Source organism: Archocentrus centrarchus, chromosome 1, assembly GCF_007364275.1.
Source record: "Archocentrus centrarchus isolate MPI-CPG fArcCen1 chromosome 1, fArcCen1, whole genome shotgun sequence".
NCBI lineage: Eukaryota > Metazoa > Chordata > Actinopteri > Cichliformes > Cichlidae > Archocentrus > Archocentrus centrarchus.
In genome coordinates, this window is record NC_044346.1 from 31,352,716 (window position 1) to 31,366,761 (window position 14,046).

General features: G+C 39.1%; 1 protein-coding gene across 1 annotated transcript; it reads right to left on the reverse strand.

The window, feature by feature from the left end:
- Nucleotides 1-679: 679 nt before the first annotated feature.
- Nucleotides 680-6,636, reverse strand: LOC115778316 (pancreatic secretory granule membrane major glycoprotein GP2-like). Its single transcript, XM_030726392.1, has 9 exons — nucleotides 6,240-6,636; nucleotides 5,675-6,109; nucleotides 3,574-3,888; nucleotides 3,212-3,420; nucleotides 2,403-2,554; nucleotides 1,327-1,569; nucleotides 1,078-1,237; nucleotides 912-987; nucleotides 680-804 (listed from the first exon to the last, which is right to left on the reverse strand). Exons 1-9 carry the CDS (start codon nucleotides 6,634-6,636, stop codon nucleotides 785-787), a joined length of 2,007 nt encoding a protein of 668 aa, XP_030582252.1. The 3' UTR covers nucleotides 680-784.
- Nucleotides 6,637-14,046: the final 7,410 nt, after the last annotated feature.

Consider the following 14,046-nt stretch of genomic DNA (forward strand, 5'->3'; position numbering starts at 1 on the left):
TTTATGGTTATCCATCTAAAACAGGGGTGTCAGACTTATGTTGATGTGGCCCAAATTAATCTGAAGGGGAATAGCACTATAAAACTCTTGCATAATAAGTTATGTGAAGAAAAAAAAACACCTCCAAAATTTTCAATTTCTTTTAGTTTGAAAATTATGATCTACAAAACAGATGATAAACATTACAGGACATTCTTAAAAATGTAAAATTTCCACAATATAACTCAGTTTACCAACAATGAGTTAAACGTCCACTGTCATTACATGTCTATCACAATTCACAGATCATAGTGGATCTACAAATGCAGGAAACTTTTAAATGTCGAGTAATTTGAACAATAAAGTTTTACTGTTTTATGATTCAAATAACTTGTCAAGATCTAGATGTACTTAATTCTTAAGAAATGCTCACCAGTCCAACACTAATGCCTTCTCTGCAATTTTCACACTTTGCAATGCCATCTAGTGGGTCTGATTGGACCCTTTGAAGGGTTGGTATGACTCAAAGCTGCCGTTCCTGTGGTGGCATCTGCAGCTACCAGTTCATCGCTCAGTTGGTTTCAGATTCCAGCATCACAGGGCAGTTTTTAATTGGATGCACAATTTTTTTTTTTTTGCACAATTTACACTCAAATATACAAAAAAGAAGTCTTAGCCCAAATGTAAAAATATTTGTTATGCATACTATATTCAAATGGTCTCTATACTGAAAAGAAGCACAAAAACATTGGCAGCTAAGCTCTCACTATATAATGTCTTTGTGGAATTATAGTATGTTACTTGCTCACTCAGCTGACTTGTCCCCTAAAAATAAAGAAGAAGAAGAAAAAGAAGAAATGGTGATTAATAGTTTCATATAGATCCTTATGCTAAAACATTAGTCCTGAAATCAGATTTTAATTCATACTCACAAGTGATTGGTCCAATGGTGATGGGATTCATGGAAGCAGAGTTGGAAACAGAGCGGCGTGCCCTGCTGGTACACGGCTACAAGACAGAGAGGATGTGAAAAAAGAGATACCATTAAAAGAGAAACCATTGTGATGAACAGGTGCTAAAGTGAAATATGTAACTCACTGGTACACAGTAGTAGCTCTTCTGGTTACACAGGCTGAGGCTGCAATGAAGATAAATGTCTCTGTATTCACCCTGGAGCAGGAACAGCAGAGCAGAGAAACGAGCTCGGAGAGATGAGCCACTCTCAACTATTGACACCTTTTGGCGGTCAGTGGGACACCTGTGAGAGAAGAAGGAAGATGTCAACAGGGTCCATACACTTCACTGTATCCCACAAAGCATCTGCTGAGGCTGGAGAGGTGCGCATACTTGTTCTGGATGAGAGGATATTGTGTGGGATCATTGGGGTTTGGTGAGTGAGTGGCATAGCAGTCCTCCAGAACAACTGCCAAAGCTGGGTCTGTCTCCTGCACAGAGACGCCCACATAAAGAGCTGAACCCACTGGGAGGGTGACCTGGCCTGCTGGATAAGACGCAGTGTAGTTGGAGTTGCGGAACAGAGACATGGAGGTTCTAGCTTTTGGACCCGAGCCTGAAATACCTCCAGCCAACCTGACAAACGAAAAAAAACATATTATGTGATGATCCCTCAGACTCTGCTTGTTGTTATTCTGTCTTTTTCTGGGATTGTGTAGGAGGAGTGTTTTGGTTTTGTTTGCTTTGTTTTGACTCTGTCTCGCATCCATGCTGCTATGCTCTGGAATGGGTCGTCTCCTAATCAGAAGTTCAGTGGTTTGATCCACCGACTCCTCCACTAAACAAGGTGGAAATGTCTTTGGGAAAGATGCAAAACATGCATATATTGGTATGTGAGTATGAGGATGGAAGATGAAAAGTGCCCAAAGCACATAGAATAAAATATCATATGAACCAGTAAATATGGCTTGTAGAGTCAAACCTCTTTGTATGCTTAGTTATTGTAGAAGAGCACTATATAAATACCAGGCCATATAGCTTATCTACATTTCTCACAGTAAATTTCATTTCATTAAATAAATTTCTTCTGTTAATTCACAGTTCTCCCCTCTCTGTCTGGAAAGAAAGCTTTGTTTATTTATCATCTATCCTTGTTGATGATAATGAGAACCACAGTTTATTTTTCCACAATTTAAATTATTTTTTTCCTTTGTTATATTCCATTATTGTGTTTTAATTTATTTTTTCATAAATATATATATAATCCTTCAAAAGCTGTATGTAGACAAGAGAAGACAAACTTCTTTTTCTTGGGCAGCAACATTAAAGAATTTTTTTCTCTTTACGTCAGATAGATGGCTATTATAATAGATCATCGTAGAAGTTTCTGCAAAGAGCTCCTTATTAAGGAGACTTGCATTTAGGAAGTGAGTGGTGAGTGATGCTACAGTTAGATTCAATGAACTTACGACAGGACTGGTCTGATAGCCACATTCAGACTGGCATCGGTGTCCAGGGGATAAGCACAGGAGAAGGGAAGACTCACAGGAAGGATGAAGGATAAATTAGTTAGTGGGTAGATGAATAAACTGTTGGAGTAGATGGCGTGTGTGCTGTTGGTCTGAAAGACAAATGAGGACATTTCCAGTCAGTTCAGTAATCATGTCAGCTGGACTGAGCGTAGTTTGATCAACAGCAACATGCCTGCATGGTTTAATACTGACTACTCAGTCCCTGACTACTGTTGCTCACTTGGCCTCCATGGATAAAATGTGCATTTGTACATTCAAAAGGATAATGATTATGAAGAGATGAGAATTTAAAAAGGCACAGCAGTACATCGATTGAATGCGCTGTGTGTGTGCACGGAACAGATTGTGTATGAGGTCTACACAAAACGAAAGACCCACCAGATGAGGGAGCAGTTAAAGCAGTGGTTCTCAAATCTGATCCAACATGCCTGAATCAAATGGCTGAATTACCTCCTCAGTATGCAGTCAAGTTCTCCAGAGTCGTCCTAATGACTTCTATATCTGATTCAGGTGTGTTGAAGCAGAGACACATCTAAAACCTGCAGGACACTGGGCCACGAGGCCTGGATTTGAGAACCACTGAGTTAAAGGATCGTTAGATGCAGGAGATGCCAGGAAAATATCAGTGTGTAATGACGAGAACCTGCTACGCTTAAAGGTCTTCACTATTTGCTCAAAATTATGACAAGTTAAATGGACAGCTGACTATTTAATTGAGTCACAGAAAGAAAGAATTAAGTCTTTACCCTCAGTGTGTTTCCACAGGCACCTGCCTGAGTCTCCATTTCATACCAAACGATATCATCACGCACCCTGACCCAGGAGCAGTTGCTGGAAGCCAGGTTACCCGAGAATGGGTTCAAACCAGAGGATGACATGCTGGCCACATGCAGACCTACTTGGATTTTATCACGGGCACATATTAATTGAAGACGCTGGGATGGAGGCTGCTGGACTGAAGAAAAAGACAAGATCACCAATTTAAAATGAAAGGACATGAAACAGAAAATACCAAATGAGATCCAGACGAGTACCTCAATAAACTTAAATCAGTATGAAAGGAAGTGCATTATCTCAAAAATATTCAAGAACCTAAAAATGAACACACCTTCACATATAACACTGGCATCTTCATTATGAACACAGTTGTGGACTCCAAGCCCATTGTGTCTGCAGTCAGTTACTGATAATTCATTTCCAACACATCTAACATCATCCAGCCAGATGGGCCCACTTCCCACTCCAAAAGCTGCATTTTGTAGTGCTGAACGAGCCCTTCCGCAGTCCAGCTGTCTGCACACCACGCTGGCATCATTCAGGTCCCAGGAATCATCACACACTGTGCCCCACTGTCCATCAACGAAGACCTCCACTCTGCCAGAGCAGCGGTCCTGACCGTTGACCAGCCTCACTGGTGAAGCAGCTAAAACAAAAACAATGAACACAACACTGTTTATGGGAGGCGCTACAGAAGAAAGTTGGACTTAATTAGCTTTTGACCATTTCATTCATAATTTAGTGTAGGACCTCACAAATATCACAAACCAAGTAAAACATTTTATTTGAAAGATCTGTGGGAAAGAGAGCTTGATTGTAATATAACGGATGATGAGTGGATTGATGCCTGGAGGAATGTAAAAACTTTAAGTGGTTGCAACAGAGTCAAAGCGACCCAGCTTATGATTCTTCACAGAGCCCACATCTCACCTCACCAAAGGCAAAAATTCAAACCTACCTTATCTCCACAGTGTTTAAAATGCAAAACTGAGATAGGCACACACATTGCTTCTGGTCGTGCATTAAAGTTAAGCAATTCTGGCAGATCATTGGTGGGGAAATTAACAAAAATGTTTCTATTAAATTAAACAACAATCCTTTATTTTTATTACTAGGAATAACTGACCCAACTATTACTGATAAATACAATAGAAAGCTTTACAGAATGTTAACTTTCTGTGCAAGAAAATGGCTTCTCCTTAACTGGATAATAGAAAAAAAAGAACACAAAAAAAGACACAGTGGCACAAGGTTATCCTCAATTACGTATCTCCTGATTATCTGACATGCAGGCTGCACGACAAAGATGATGTTTTTGTTAAAACATGGGAACCCTTTTTGCTATTTATGGGAATGAATATTTCCAAAATCTTTACAAGAACCTTTGTATTGTAATATTATCGGTGAATATGGTCTTGTATTAGTTACTGATACTAAGTGCTATATCTTTTGTATATGCAGCTAACATCGGACTGGGACTCCAGAAGCTGATTAGGTCTATGTTTATGGGCCAAATGTTTGTCTAAGTTTTTTGTTTGTTTGTCTTTTTTGTTGTTTATAATTGTTGAAAAATTTAATAAATATTTATTTTTTAAAAAGAGGTATCTTTTAAACAAACAAAAAAATAGAGCAGCACAAACTCTAAAACCTGCAGGACACCGGACCTCGAGGCCTGGATTTGAGGATCCCTGCTCTAAAGCAAAGAGCAGCTTAATATACTGTCTCTGAAGCATGGTGGTACATTCCTCAGGAAACTGTGCAAAACTAGCATCTTCCATGCTGAGGAGGATCAGGCCGCTAAAAATAACGGGGACAAAGGAAGCACTGAAAAAAATAAAGATCTGAGTCTCTGGAATGAAAATGTACTGACTTTTGTTGCAGATATCTTATTGGTTCAGCTTAGCAGTGATGGAGATACTGTAGGGTGATAGAGTTTTGAATAATTTATTTATCCTTAAAATGACTGCATAGAAGTGTAAAAAAAAAAAAGTGGGACCTCAGAGTTTTAGCTGCACAACAACAACAACAAAAATGACAATCAGCTTTCTTCTCTTTCTTGCATGGGTTAACAGGTGTGGACAGTTTATTTTGAATTTATTTTCAGCTGACTTTGTCATTAAATAGTTCTTGGGGCAGTGTCTGCAGATTTGTAACACCAGCTACATAGTATCTTTCTTTTTTTTTTTTAATTACATAAATGTGACTCTCACAGATGGTCAACACTGGTGGGTATAACATATCAGTGTCATGGCATGTTTATTATAGCTCAGTTGCTTTATTTAATGTTTTCAATGTGTTGAAAAAAACTCTTAAGTTTCAGTTAAAACAACAAAAATACATTTTAATGTTAAACTTTCTCTTAAACTTTATTTACAACTCACAGTAACACAGCTGGACCTCATTGTCTTTAACTTGCATAGATTCATATTTACCTTCACAGACAACACCTGCATCCTCTTGGTGACCGCAGTTATGAGATCCAAACCCTCTGTGGTAACACTCGGAGAGCTTTGATTCACTGCCCGCGCATGTGACATCATCCAACCAGATGGGTCCTCGGCCCTGTCCAAATCGTGCATTTGTTGGTGCTGAGAGGACCCTGCCACATCCCAGCTGTCTGCACACCACCTGAGCATCCACCAGGTCCCAGGAATCATCACACACTGTCCCCCACTGTCCACTGTGGAAAATCTCCACCCTGCCAGAGCAGGAGCTGTTTCCTCCATTAACCAGACGGACCTCCCCCTCAACCGCTGTGCTGTTGTACACTGGTGCTGAGGTAGTGACATTGACCCAGTTGGCTGGAGAGGTCTGTGGTCTTGGTGTGGTTGTGGTTGTGGGAACTCCAGGGTATGTTGTATTCACCTCTGTTTAGAATAATAATTATAATAACGATAGTATGTAGAAACCACTTTTGCTCATAAAAAGTTAAATTTAAGAAAAAGATAAATAAACTGAATTAGTTGCAGTGTAATCATATTTTAAGTGAAACATTACCTGCACAGTATGCAAGGCTGCATATAGAGGGCTTCACAAATTTGTAGACATAGTAGTCTCCATAGCACAGTTTGACATGGATGGTGTGTGACTGAAACCAGCAGCAGTTGCCATTCCAAGAACTGCACACAGTGCGAGTTACAATTTCACCTGACTGCATGGGATGAGGCTGTGTTATCCACATAGGAGCATGGGTTCCGCACCTCAATGATTCTATACACCTTTCTGGAATATGAGCACTGTTTTGGACCAGAAACAGGCGATACCAGCCTTGCCAGTCAATATTTCGATCACAGTGGATGACCTGAGTATTTGTGCTATTTGTTGAACGCCAGTCATCATTCAGTGCGGTGTAGTTTTGACAGGGGTCGACACACTGGGAATTGATGCAGTCCATGCCTGAAGGACAAACTCTGTTTCCACAGGTGAACTGGACAGATTGGGAAGACACAGCTGATCTGGTCCTGGAGGAAGGCTCCAGGCATTCATATGAGCCTGGTGTGTTGTAACAAATCTGAGGTGGTGTGCATGGCGAGTTTGGGAGGGAGCACTCGTCAGTGTCCGCACAGCCCTTCTCCGGTGACCAGTGGTAACCTCGGTCACAGCATGAAGAATCACTGCAGATTTTTGGGTCATAGCAGGTAAGGCCATCACCTACAAAGCCATCTTTACAGACACAAGAGAGGGCCTCGCCAGTGAAGGTGTCGCCTCTTTCTTGTGACTCCAAACAGCTGGCTTTATCGTGACATGAATCACAGCTGGTAACAAGAGTCCCTGCAGAAAGAACAGTCATAGCTTGATGTGCACAGTTAAATACAAGTAAAACTTTCTGATTCAGGATCATTTTAGGTCGTCTGTGAGTGCATTTAAAAAAAAAAATCTTTTCAAATCTCACTACAGTGTGAGAATGAGGCAATGGGCTTATTTTTGAGAAAAGTCAGCAAGCTTTCTGAGCTTTTTATTCATTACATTTGACTATATGTTTTTTTTTTTTATTTAAGTTATGCTTCAAAATAATTGTTTGGTGGCATTTCATGTAACAGTTAAAATAATCTCTGAATATGAGGTTTTTAAGGGCCATAAAATATTACTTCTTTCTGATCCTGTTTGTCCTACAGATCTTAATTTAAAATTTTTGCCTAGTTGTCAAATTCATAGCTCAAACATAATCAGCAATTTATAATAACATCCCTTTAAAAAGGAGTTGGCAAATATTTTTTATCCACATTTATCAATAAAACAAATGTGAAAATTTTAAATGAGCAAGTTTGAGTTTGTGATTTGCATATCCATCATTATACTTTGTTGCTGGGTATTATTTGTCTGGAGCAAATAAAGAAAAGCTCCATTAAAGATTATAACAGTACAATTGCACAGTGAATATATATATATATATATATCTAGAGATGGTTTACCTGAAGAGGTTCCTGTAAAAATATGCAAAAGAATGAGTAAAAACAGTCCACCAGGCACTCCCATTATTGATCCCATCCACAACATGAACTAGATGAAAAAAGACAAAGCAGTTATCTTAAAAATGCATTTTTAAATAATGATATTTTATGTTGCATAAAATGTATTACTTATGATCTCTCTGTACTTACCCTGGAGAGACTTTGATAATCATTGATAAGTGCTTAAGCTCCCAGTTAGTGTGACGATGAGGCTTTATAGGGCTGTTTCTGCGTGGAAAGAACAATTCGAAGCGATTGGTGGTGAAATGCATAAAAGGATAAGATATATGACGTCAAAAGAGTCACTCATTAATCTAAAGAAGTAAAAAGAGTCATGTTCAAACAGAGTATGAGTCAATATTTTTTATGGTCCATCAATCAGTCTCAGGCCATTATTGAAACATGATGTTTATGACAAAGAGGGTTTTTATAAGCACCTGAAACAATAGTGAATACACTGACTTTCATGCAATGAAACTTTACTCCAGGCATTCAAAAATATTATTTGATCCAATAATCTTTTCTCAAGGTCCACTTCCTTTTGGCATCTAAATGGTCAACTATTCAATATTTCTTCTGATGAGATCAGGTGAACCTTACTGAACATCATAGAAGACTTAAAATGCCACTGAACATTTAACTACTTACACAGATAGTTCCTTGGGTTTTTGAACAAGGAAAGATTTTTTTTGTTGTAATTTTGCCTCTGTGCAAAATTCAAATCAGACTCTCAGCTTTAATCCAAGGGGCTTCGCAAAAGTTTAGCATTAGCTGTTAGGGAATTCGACATTTTTATATATAGCCCTCAATTTTCAGAAGAGCAAAAGTAACTGAAAAAATGAACATACTTTTAAATATAAGGACTATTTTTAATATTTGGATGAAAATCCTAATGAATCATAGCTTCAATCAATGTTTCCTCCCTTGAGATGCTCTGCCAGGCCTTTACTGCAGTCACCTTCAGTTGCTGCTTGTGAGTTTCTCTGCCTTCAATAACTGAAAGCTCCTCTGATGTTCCATTTGGACCGTGAAGAGCTGTCCGATCAGTTTTGCAGGATTTGGCTAAATCTGTGCAGAGAGTGGAGCCCTGTGCACTTCAGAATTCTGACACTTCCATCAGGAGTCACATCATCAATAAACACTAGTGACCCGGTTCCACTGGCAGCCACATGTGCCCGTGTCATAACATTACCTCCACCATCTCTGAGAATTTCTTTCCAGAGCTCACCAGCCTCTTTCAGATGTTCTCTGGCAAAGTCTAATCTGCCTTTCCTGATCTTGAGTGTAACCAGTGGTTTGCACCGAAACCATCTGTATTTATATTCATGAAAGCATCTCTTCATTATAAACAATGACAATGACACACCTGTTTCCTCAGGAGTGTTCTTGACTTGATGGGATGTTGTAAAGCTATTTTTCTTAACCAAGCAAAGAGTTCTGTGATCATCTATGTTGTGTGTATTGTTTTAGTTTCCATGAACCAAACTGGCTTCTCAGAAAACAGAAGTGGCTCACTTTGTGGCCTACATTTGAATGACCTTTCTCATTTTCCAGGTTGATTTATTGCATTTTTATTACATTGGCATGTCACTTCTTATCATTACTTGCTGGAATACACACCAGTTCATTGTATTTCTTCAGTTAGTTCCTTGTTCTTGTTTTAGTGTTTTTGATTAATGATTAATGAAGGTACTTTTTGATGGTGAGCACAGGAGAGCTGGACATCATGCAAATGGGAATCCAATTTTCAGCCATTCACGAGAGAACATTGCTAAGAAAGCAATGAGTTTATTAGATAAATATGATTCAAACCACTGCAGCGCAGTACCTTTAATACCTATGGCATGTGCTAATCTCTGTAATAAAATGTTATAGTCAACAGTATCAAAAGGTCTAGCAGGACAAGCACAGAGATGAGTCCACTGTCAGAGGCCATGAGAAGATCATTTGATATAATAAAACAATGAACAGACAATGTCAGTGTGCCAAATGAGATTACTTCAAAAAGCATGCCTCCACTCCTCTCTCCTAGTGTCTCTTCCTTGGCTCCTCCAATTAGTTTTCCAGTGGGAAGGATTAAGGCATGAAGTAAGGAAAGTCATCATGCAAACTGAGGCAATTTATCTTTAGATCTTATACATTCAGGAGAAAAGTCGACTCCATTAAGCCGCAGTCTTTCTTGAAAAAATAAATCAGTGTGTATTGGTGCAATCAATTCCACAATTCAGCTGTTTCTTGTGTATCTCCCTCTCGCTACCAGCCCATGATAATTTCCTTCTATGCAGACATCATCCATATAAGGATGTGTATCTATACAAAATAAACCTGAGAGTAGTTTATCAGCCTCAGAATATGTGTTTTGATGAAACCTTGGAATACCTCACTGATGCTCCTTTCCCTTTAGTTGGTTGTCTCTGTCTGACATATCTTCTTGTTCATGTGGCTGTTCAGAGAGCTGGTTTATGTTTCTTAGAGGTGCTGGTGTGACCACAAACCCCAGGGGTGGTCTTTAGGCAGGTCTGTGCGTATACACTAGCAATCCAACCTTTTTTCTTTTCCAGAGGTAACATTGTAGATTGTAGTGGGTTTTGCAAAAACAAAATGGCTGTGACAAACTCACATTTCAGGAAGGGGGGAAACAGAGGATGAAGTATAAGAGTGGAGGGAGGTGCACACAAGCGGTGGTGGTCTCACGTCCTAAGTCTTTGACCCAGAGTTCTGAGTTTTGTATTCTTGGTTTTAATATTCTGGATTTTTAGTCTTTAGTTCTGTTTGCTTTTGTACTCTGGGTTCTGTTTACATTTTGAGCACTGGTTTGTATTTACTTCTTTGTGTTTCAGCATAGCCTCCCCAGTGTCCTTTTGTATCTCTTTAAATCTTTGTCTCTGTCCCCATTTGTTAGTCACTGCTTTATTTTGATAGTCTCTTGTCTCTTGTGCCCAGCCTTTTAGTTTCTACTATGTCTACTTCTCCAGGTGATTCTACTCTCTCTAATTACATTGTGTCTCAATGCCACAGCCTTTGCTTTATGCACTGGTGCGCAGTCATGTTGGAACCCCCTCCCACTGGATCAAACAAGTATCGTTCTCCTGGAAACCACCAAACCCAGACTCGTCCAACAGATTGCCAGACGGAGAAGCAAAACAGAATACATGTGTGTGAATGAGTGAGACAGGTGTAACAGTGAAGATGCAAGAAGTAGAGGTAGTGAGGGTAAATGAGTTTAAATACTTGGGGTCAACCACCCAAAGCAATGAACAGGGCACAAGAGAGACAAAGAGAGTCCAGGCATGCTGCAGATGAGTGTCAGCATTGATTTGTGACAGAAGGACAGCAGCATGAGTGATGGTAGTGAGATCTGCCATGATGTATGGTTTGAAGACAGCAACACTGACAAAAAGGAGGCAGAGCTAAGATGGTTTGGACGTACAGAGAAGAGAGAGTGGATATACAGAGGCTTGCAAAAGTATTCATACCCCTTGAACTTTTCCATATTTTGTCACATTACAACCACAATCATAAATATATTTCACTGGAATTTAATGTGAAAGACCAACACAAAGTAGTATACAATTGTGCAGTGGAAAGAAAATTATACATGATTCAAAACATTTTTTTTTACAAATAAAAACTGAAAAGTGCGGTGTGCAAAAGTATTCATCCCCCCTGAAGCAATACTTTGTGGAACCACCTTTTGGGGGGGGAATTAACACTGCACATCACTCTGAACACACCATCCCCACTGTCAAATATGGTGGTGGCAGCATCATGCTCTGGGGCTGCTTCTCTTCAGCAGGCACAGGGAAGTTGGTCAGAGTTGATGGGAAGATGGATGGAGCCAAATACAGGGCAATCTTGGAGGAAAACCTGTTGGAGTCTGCAAAAGACTTGAGACTGGGGCGGAGGTTCACCTTCCAGCAGGACAACGACCCTAAACATAAAGCCAGGGCTACAATGGAATGGTTTAAAAGAAAACATATTCATGTGTTAGAACGGCCCAGTCAAAGTCCAGACCTAAACCCAATTGAGAATTTGTGGCAAGATCTGAAAACTGCTGTTCACAAACGCCCTCCATCTAATCTGACTGAGCTTGAACTGTTTTGCAAAGAAGAATGGGTAAAAATTTCAGTCACTAGATGTGCAAAGCTGGTGGAGACATACCCTAAAAGACTTGCAGCTGTAACTGCAGCAAAAGGTGGTTCCACAAAGTATTGCTTCAGGGGGGATGAATACTTTTGCACACTGCACTATTCAGTTTTTTATTTGTAAAAAATGTTTTGAATCATGTATAATTTTCTTTCCACTTCACAATTGTATACCACTTTGTGTTGGTCTTTAACATTAAATTCCAGTGAAATATATTCATGTTAGTGGTTGTAATGTGACAAAATATGGAAAAGTTCAAGGGGTATGAATATTTTTGCAAGCCACTAAATCGGGACAAAGGATGTTGAATATAGCGCTGTCAGACAGAAAAAAAAGGGGAAGACCACAGATAAAATTCATGGAGCGGGTTGGTGGCAGAGGAGAATGCTACAGATATGGTGAGATGGAGGCAGATGAGGTGACCTGTAAAAGGAGCAGCTGAAAAGAGGAGGAGGAAAGCAGATAGCCTATCTCACCAATTCCTGTCTAACTATTGTACTGATATCATACAATCACAATTAAAAGTGAAGCATACACGATAAGGCATGATGGCTGAGAGACATTGGAAGATTGTTATAGATTAGCTCTCATGCAATTTGCCTTTATGATTGCATTTTTATTGCAGCCTTTTTGGGCTACATGAAACTGCAAGAGATGAAGAATAATACACATGATAAGACACAATGAAAAACATTGGGCATTAGTCCTGAATAGATGTGCTCCAACGTGATTTGCTTATATGATTTTTTTTTTTTTTATAGTAGCCTTTTTGAACTACAGGAAATGATGAGAAACAAAGAGCAGGTTAAACTTTGTCAGATCCTGATCCTCAGAAATCCTGTTTTAAGGTTTGTTTATTTTCTATCTGTCATTGTCTTACAAGTCTGGACCTTTACTTGCTGAAGCTCATTATTCATCTGTGTTCAAGAATGTTAACATGTGTGACTGACTTAAACATCCTTCTGGGGTTCATCAATTCCTTGACCCACATCCTTGCCGTTTCACCCATGTGGTGCCAGACATCACTTCACTCTTACTACAGAAGAGGTCTTTATTCCCTAAGGTTTCTTTTTTTTTTTTTTAAACCAAATTTCAATAAATTTTTGAATTCAAAGTAAAAACAGTGATCTAATTTACTTACAATAATTTACTAATAAAACCTCAAAAACACAATGACATACAATATCAACCTTCTTTACATATTGGTCAGATGCATTTATAAGATCCCCTAATCCAATAAAAGTAATAAATACATAAAATAACAATGTAGAAATCAACTTTCTGCAAATTAATTGCAGAAATGGCTGGTTCACAGGAGCCTGCCAGTCAGTGGATGAATGATTAAAACAAATGTTTGTCTTATCTCACTTATTATTACCGGATCTTTAGTGGAAAAGTTGTGCAACTTCTTGGAATGCTTATACCCATCATGTTTTATCAAGAGGAAAATAAGTAACTTCTTTAACCAATTTAGGTCTAACTAGTCAACTGATAAGACACAATATAATCCAAACTTAAAGTACACATAAGACACTATGTGAAACACTGAATAGATTTGCCCTCACATGATTTTGCATTTATGATGAAGATAATTGCTGTTGTTGTCGTTATTATCATTGCAGCCTTTTTGAAGTACAGGAAAATGTTAATGTGTGGCTGATGTGGCTGATCTTTCTGAGGATTCATGAATTTTTTGATCCCCTTACTGAAGGTTCCCAAGATTCCTGTGCAGATGTGAGCTTGTTTTGTAGCCACAGGACGTGGGCACCTTGCAGTTGCTGAGTTGAACATGGACTCTTCTGTATAGCAAAATATTCTAGAACCTAATGTGAGGCCATCTGTTTGACAGATAAAAGCTTGGTCCAAACTGGGTCATGCATCAGGACGATGATCCCAAGCACAGCAGCAAATCTACAGCAGAATGGCTGAAAAAAAAAAATCAAGATGTTAAAATGGCCCAAAGTCCAGATCTCAACCAGACTGAAATACTGTGGGCAGACCTTAAAAGAGCTGTGCATAAAAGAATGCTCACAAACCTCAAGGAACTGAAGCAGTGTTGTAAAGAAGAGAGGGCCAAAATTCCTCCGCAGAGATGAGCGACTGATTAAATCATACAGAATTATTGCAGTTAAAAATACAACCCACTGAATCATGGGATCAGATCAGAACTATTAAAATTTCTGCATGTACAGAGACACGTACAAATA

What these genes read in the sequence shown, in the direction of transcription:
- LOC115778316 (XM_030726392.1), bottom strand. Translation starts at nt 6,636, where the DNA reads ATGGACTGCATCAATTCCCAGTGTGTCGACCCCTGTCAAAACTACACC. An exon ending in TGCAGGTGTTGTCTGTGAAG is followed by an intron (nt 3,889 to 5,674) that starts GTAAATATGAAT and finishes TTTTTGTTTTAG; the next exon opens with CTGCTTCACCAGTGAGGCTG. An exon ending in CACCATTGGACCAATCACTT is followed by an intron (nt 805 to 911) that starts GTGAGTATGAAT and finishes CTTTATTTTTAG; the next exon opens with GGGACAAGTCAGCTGAGTGA.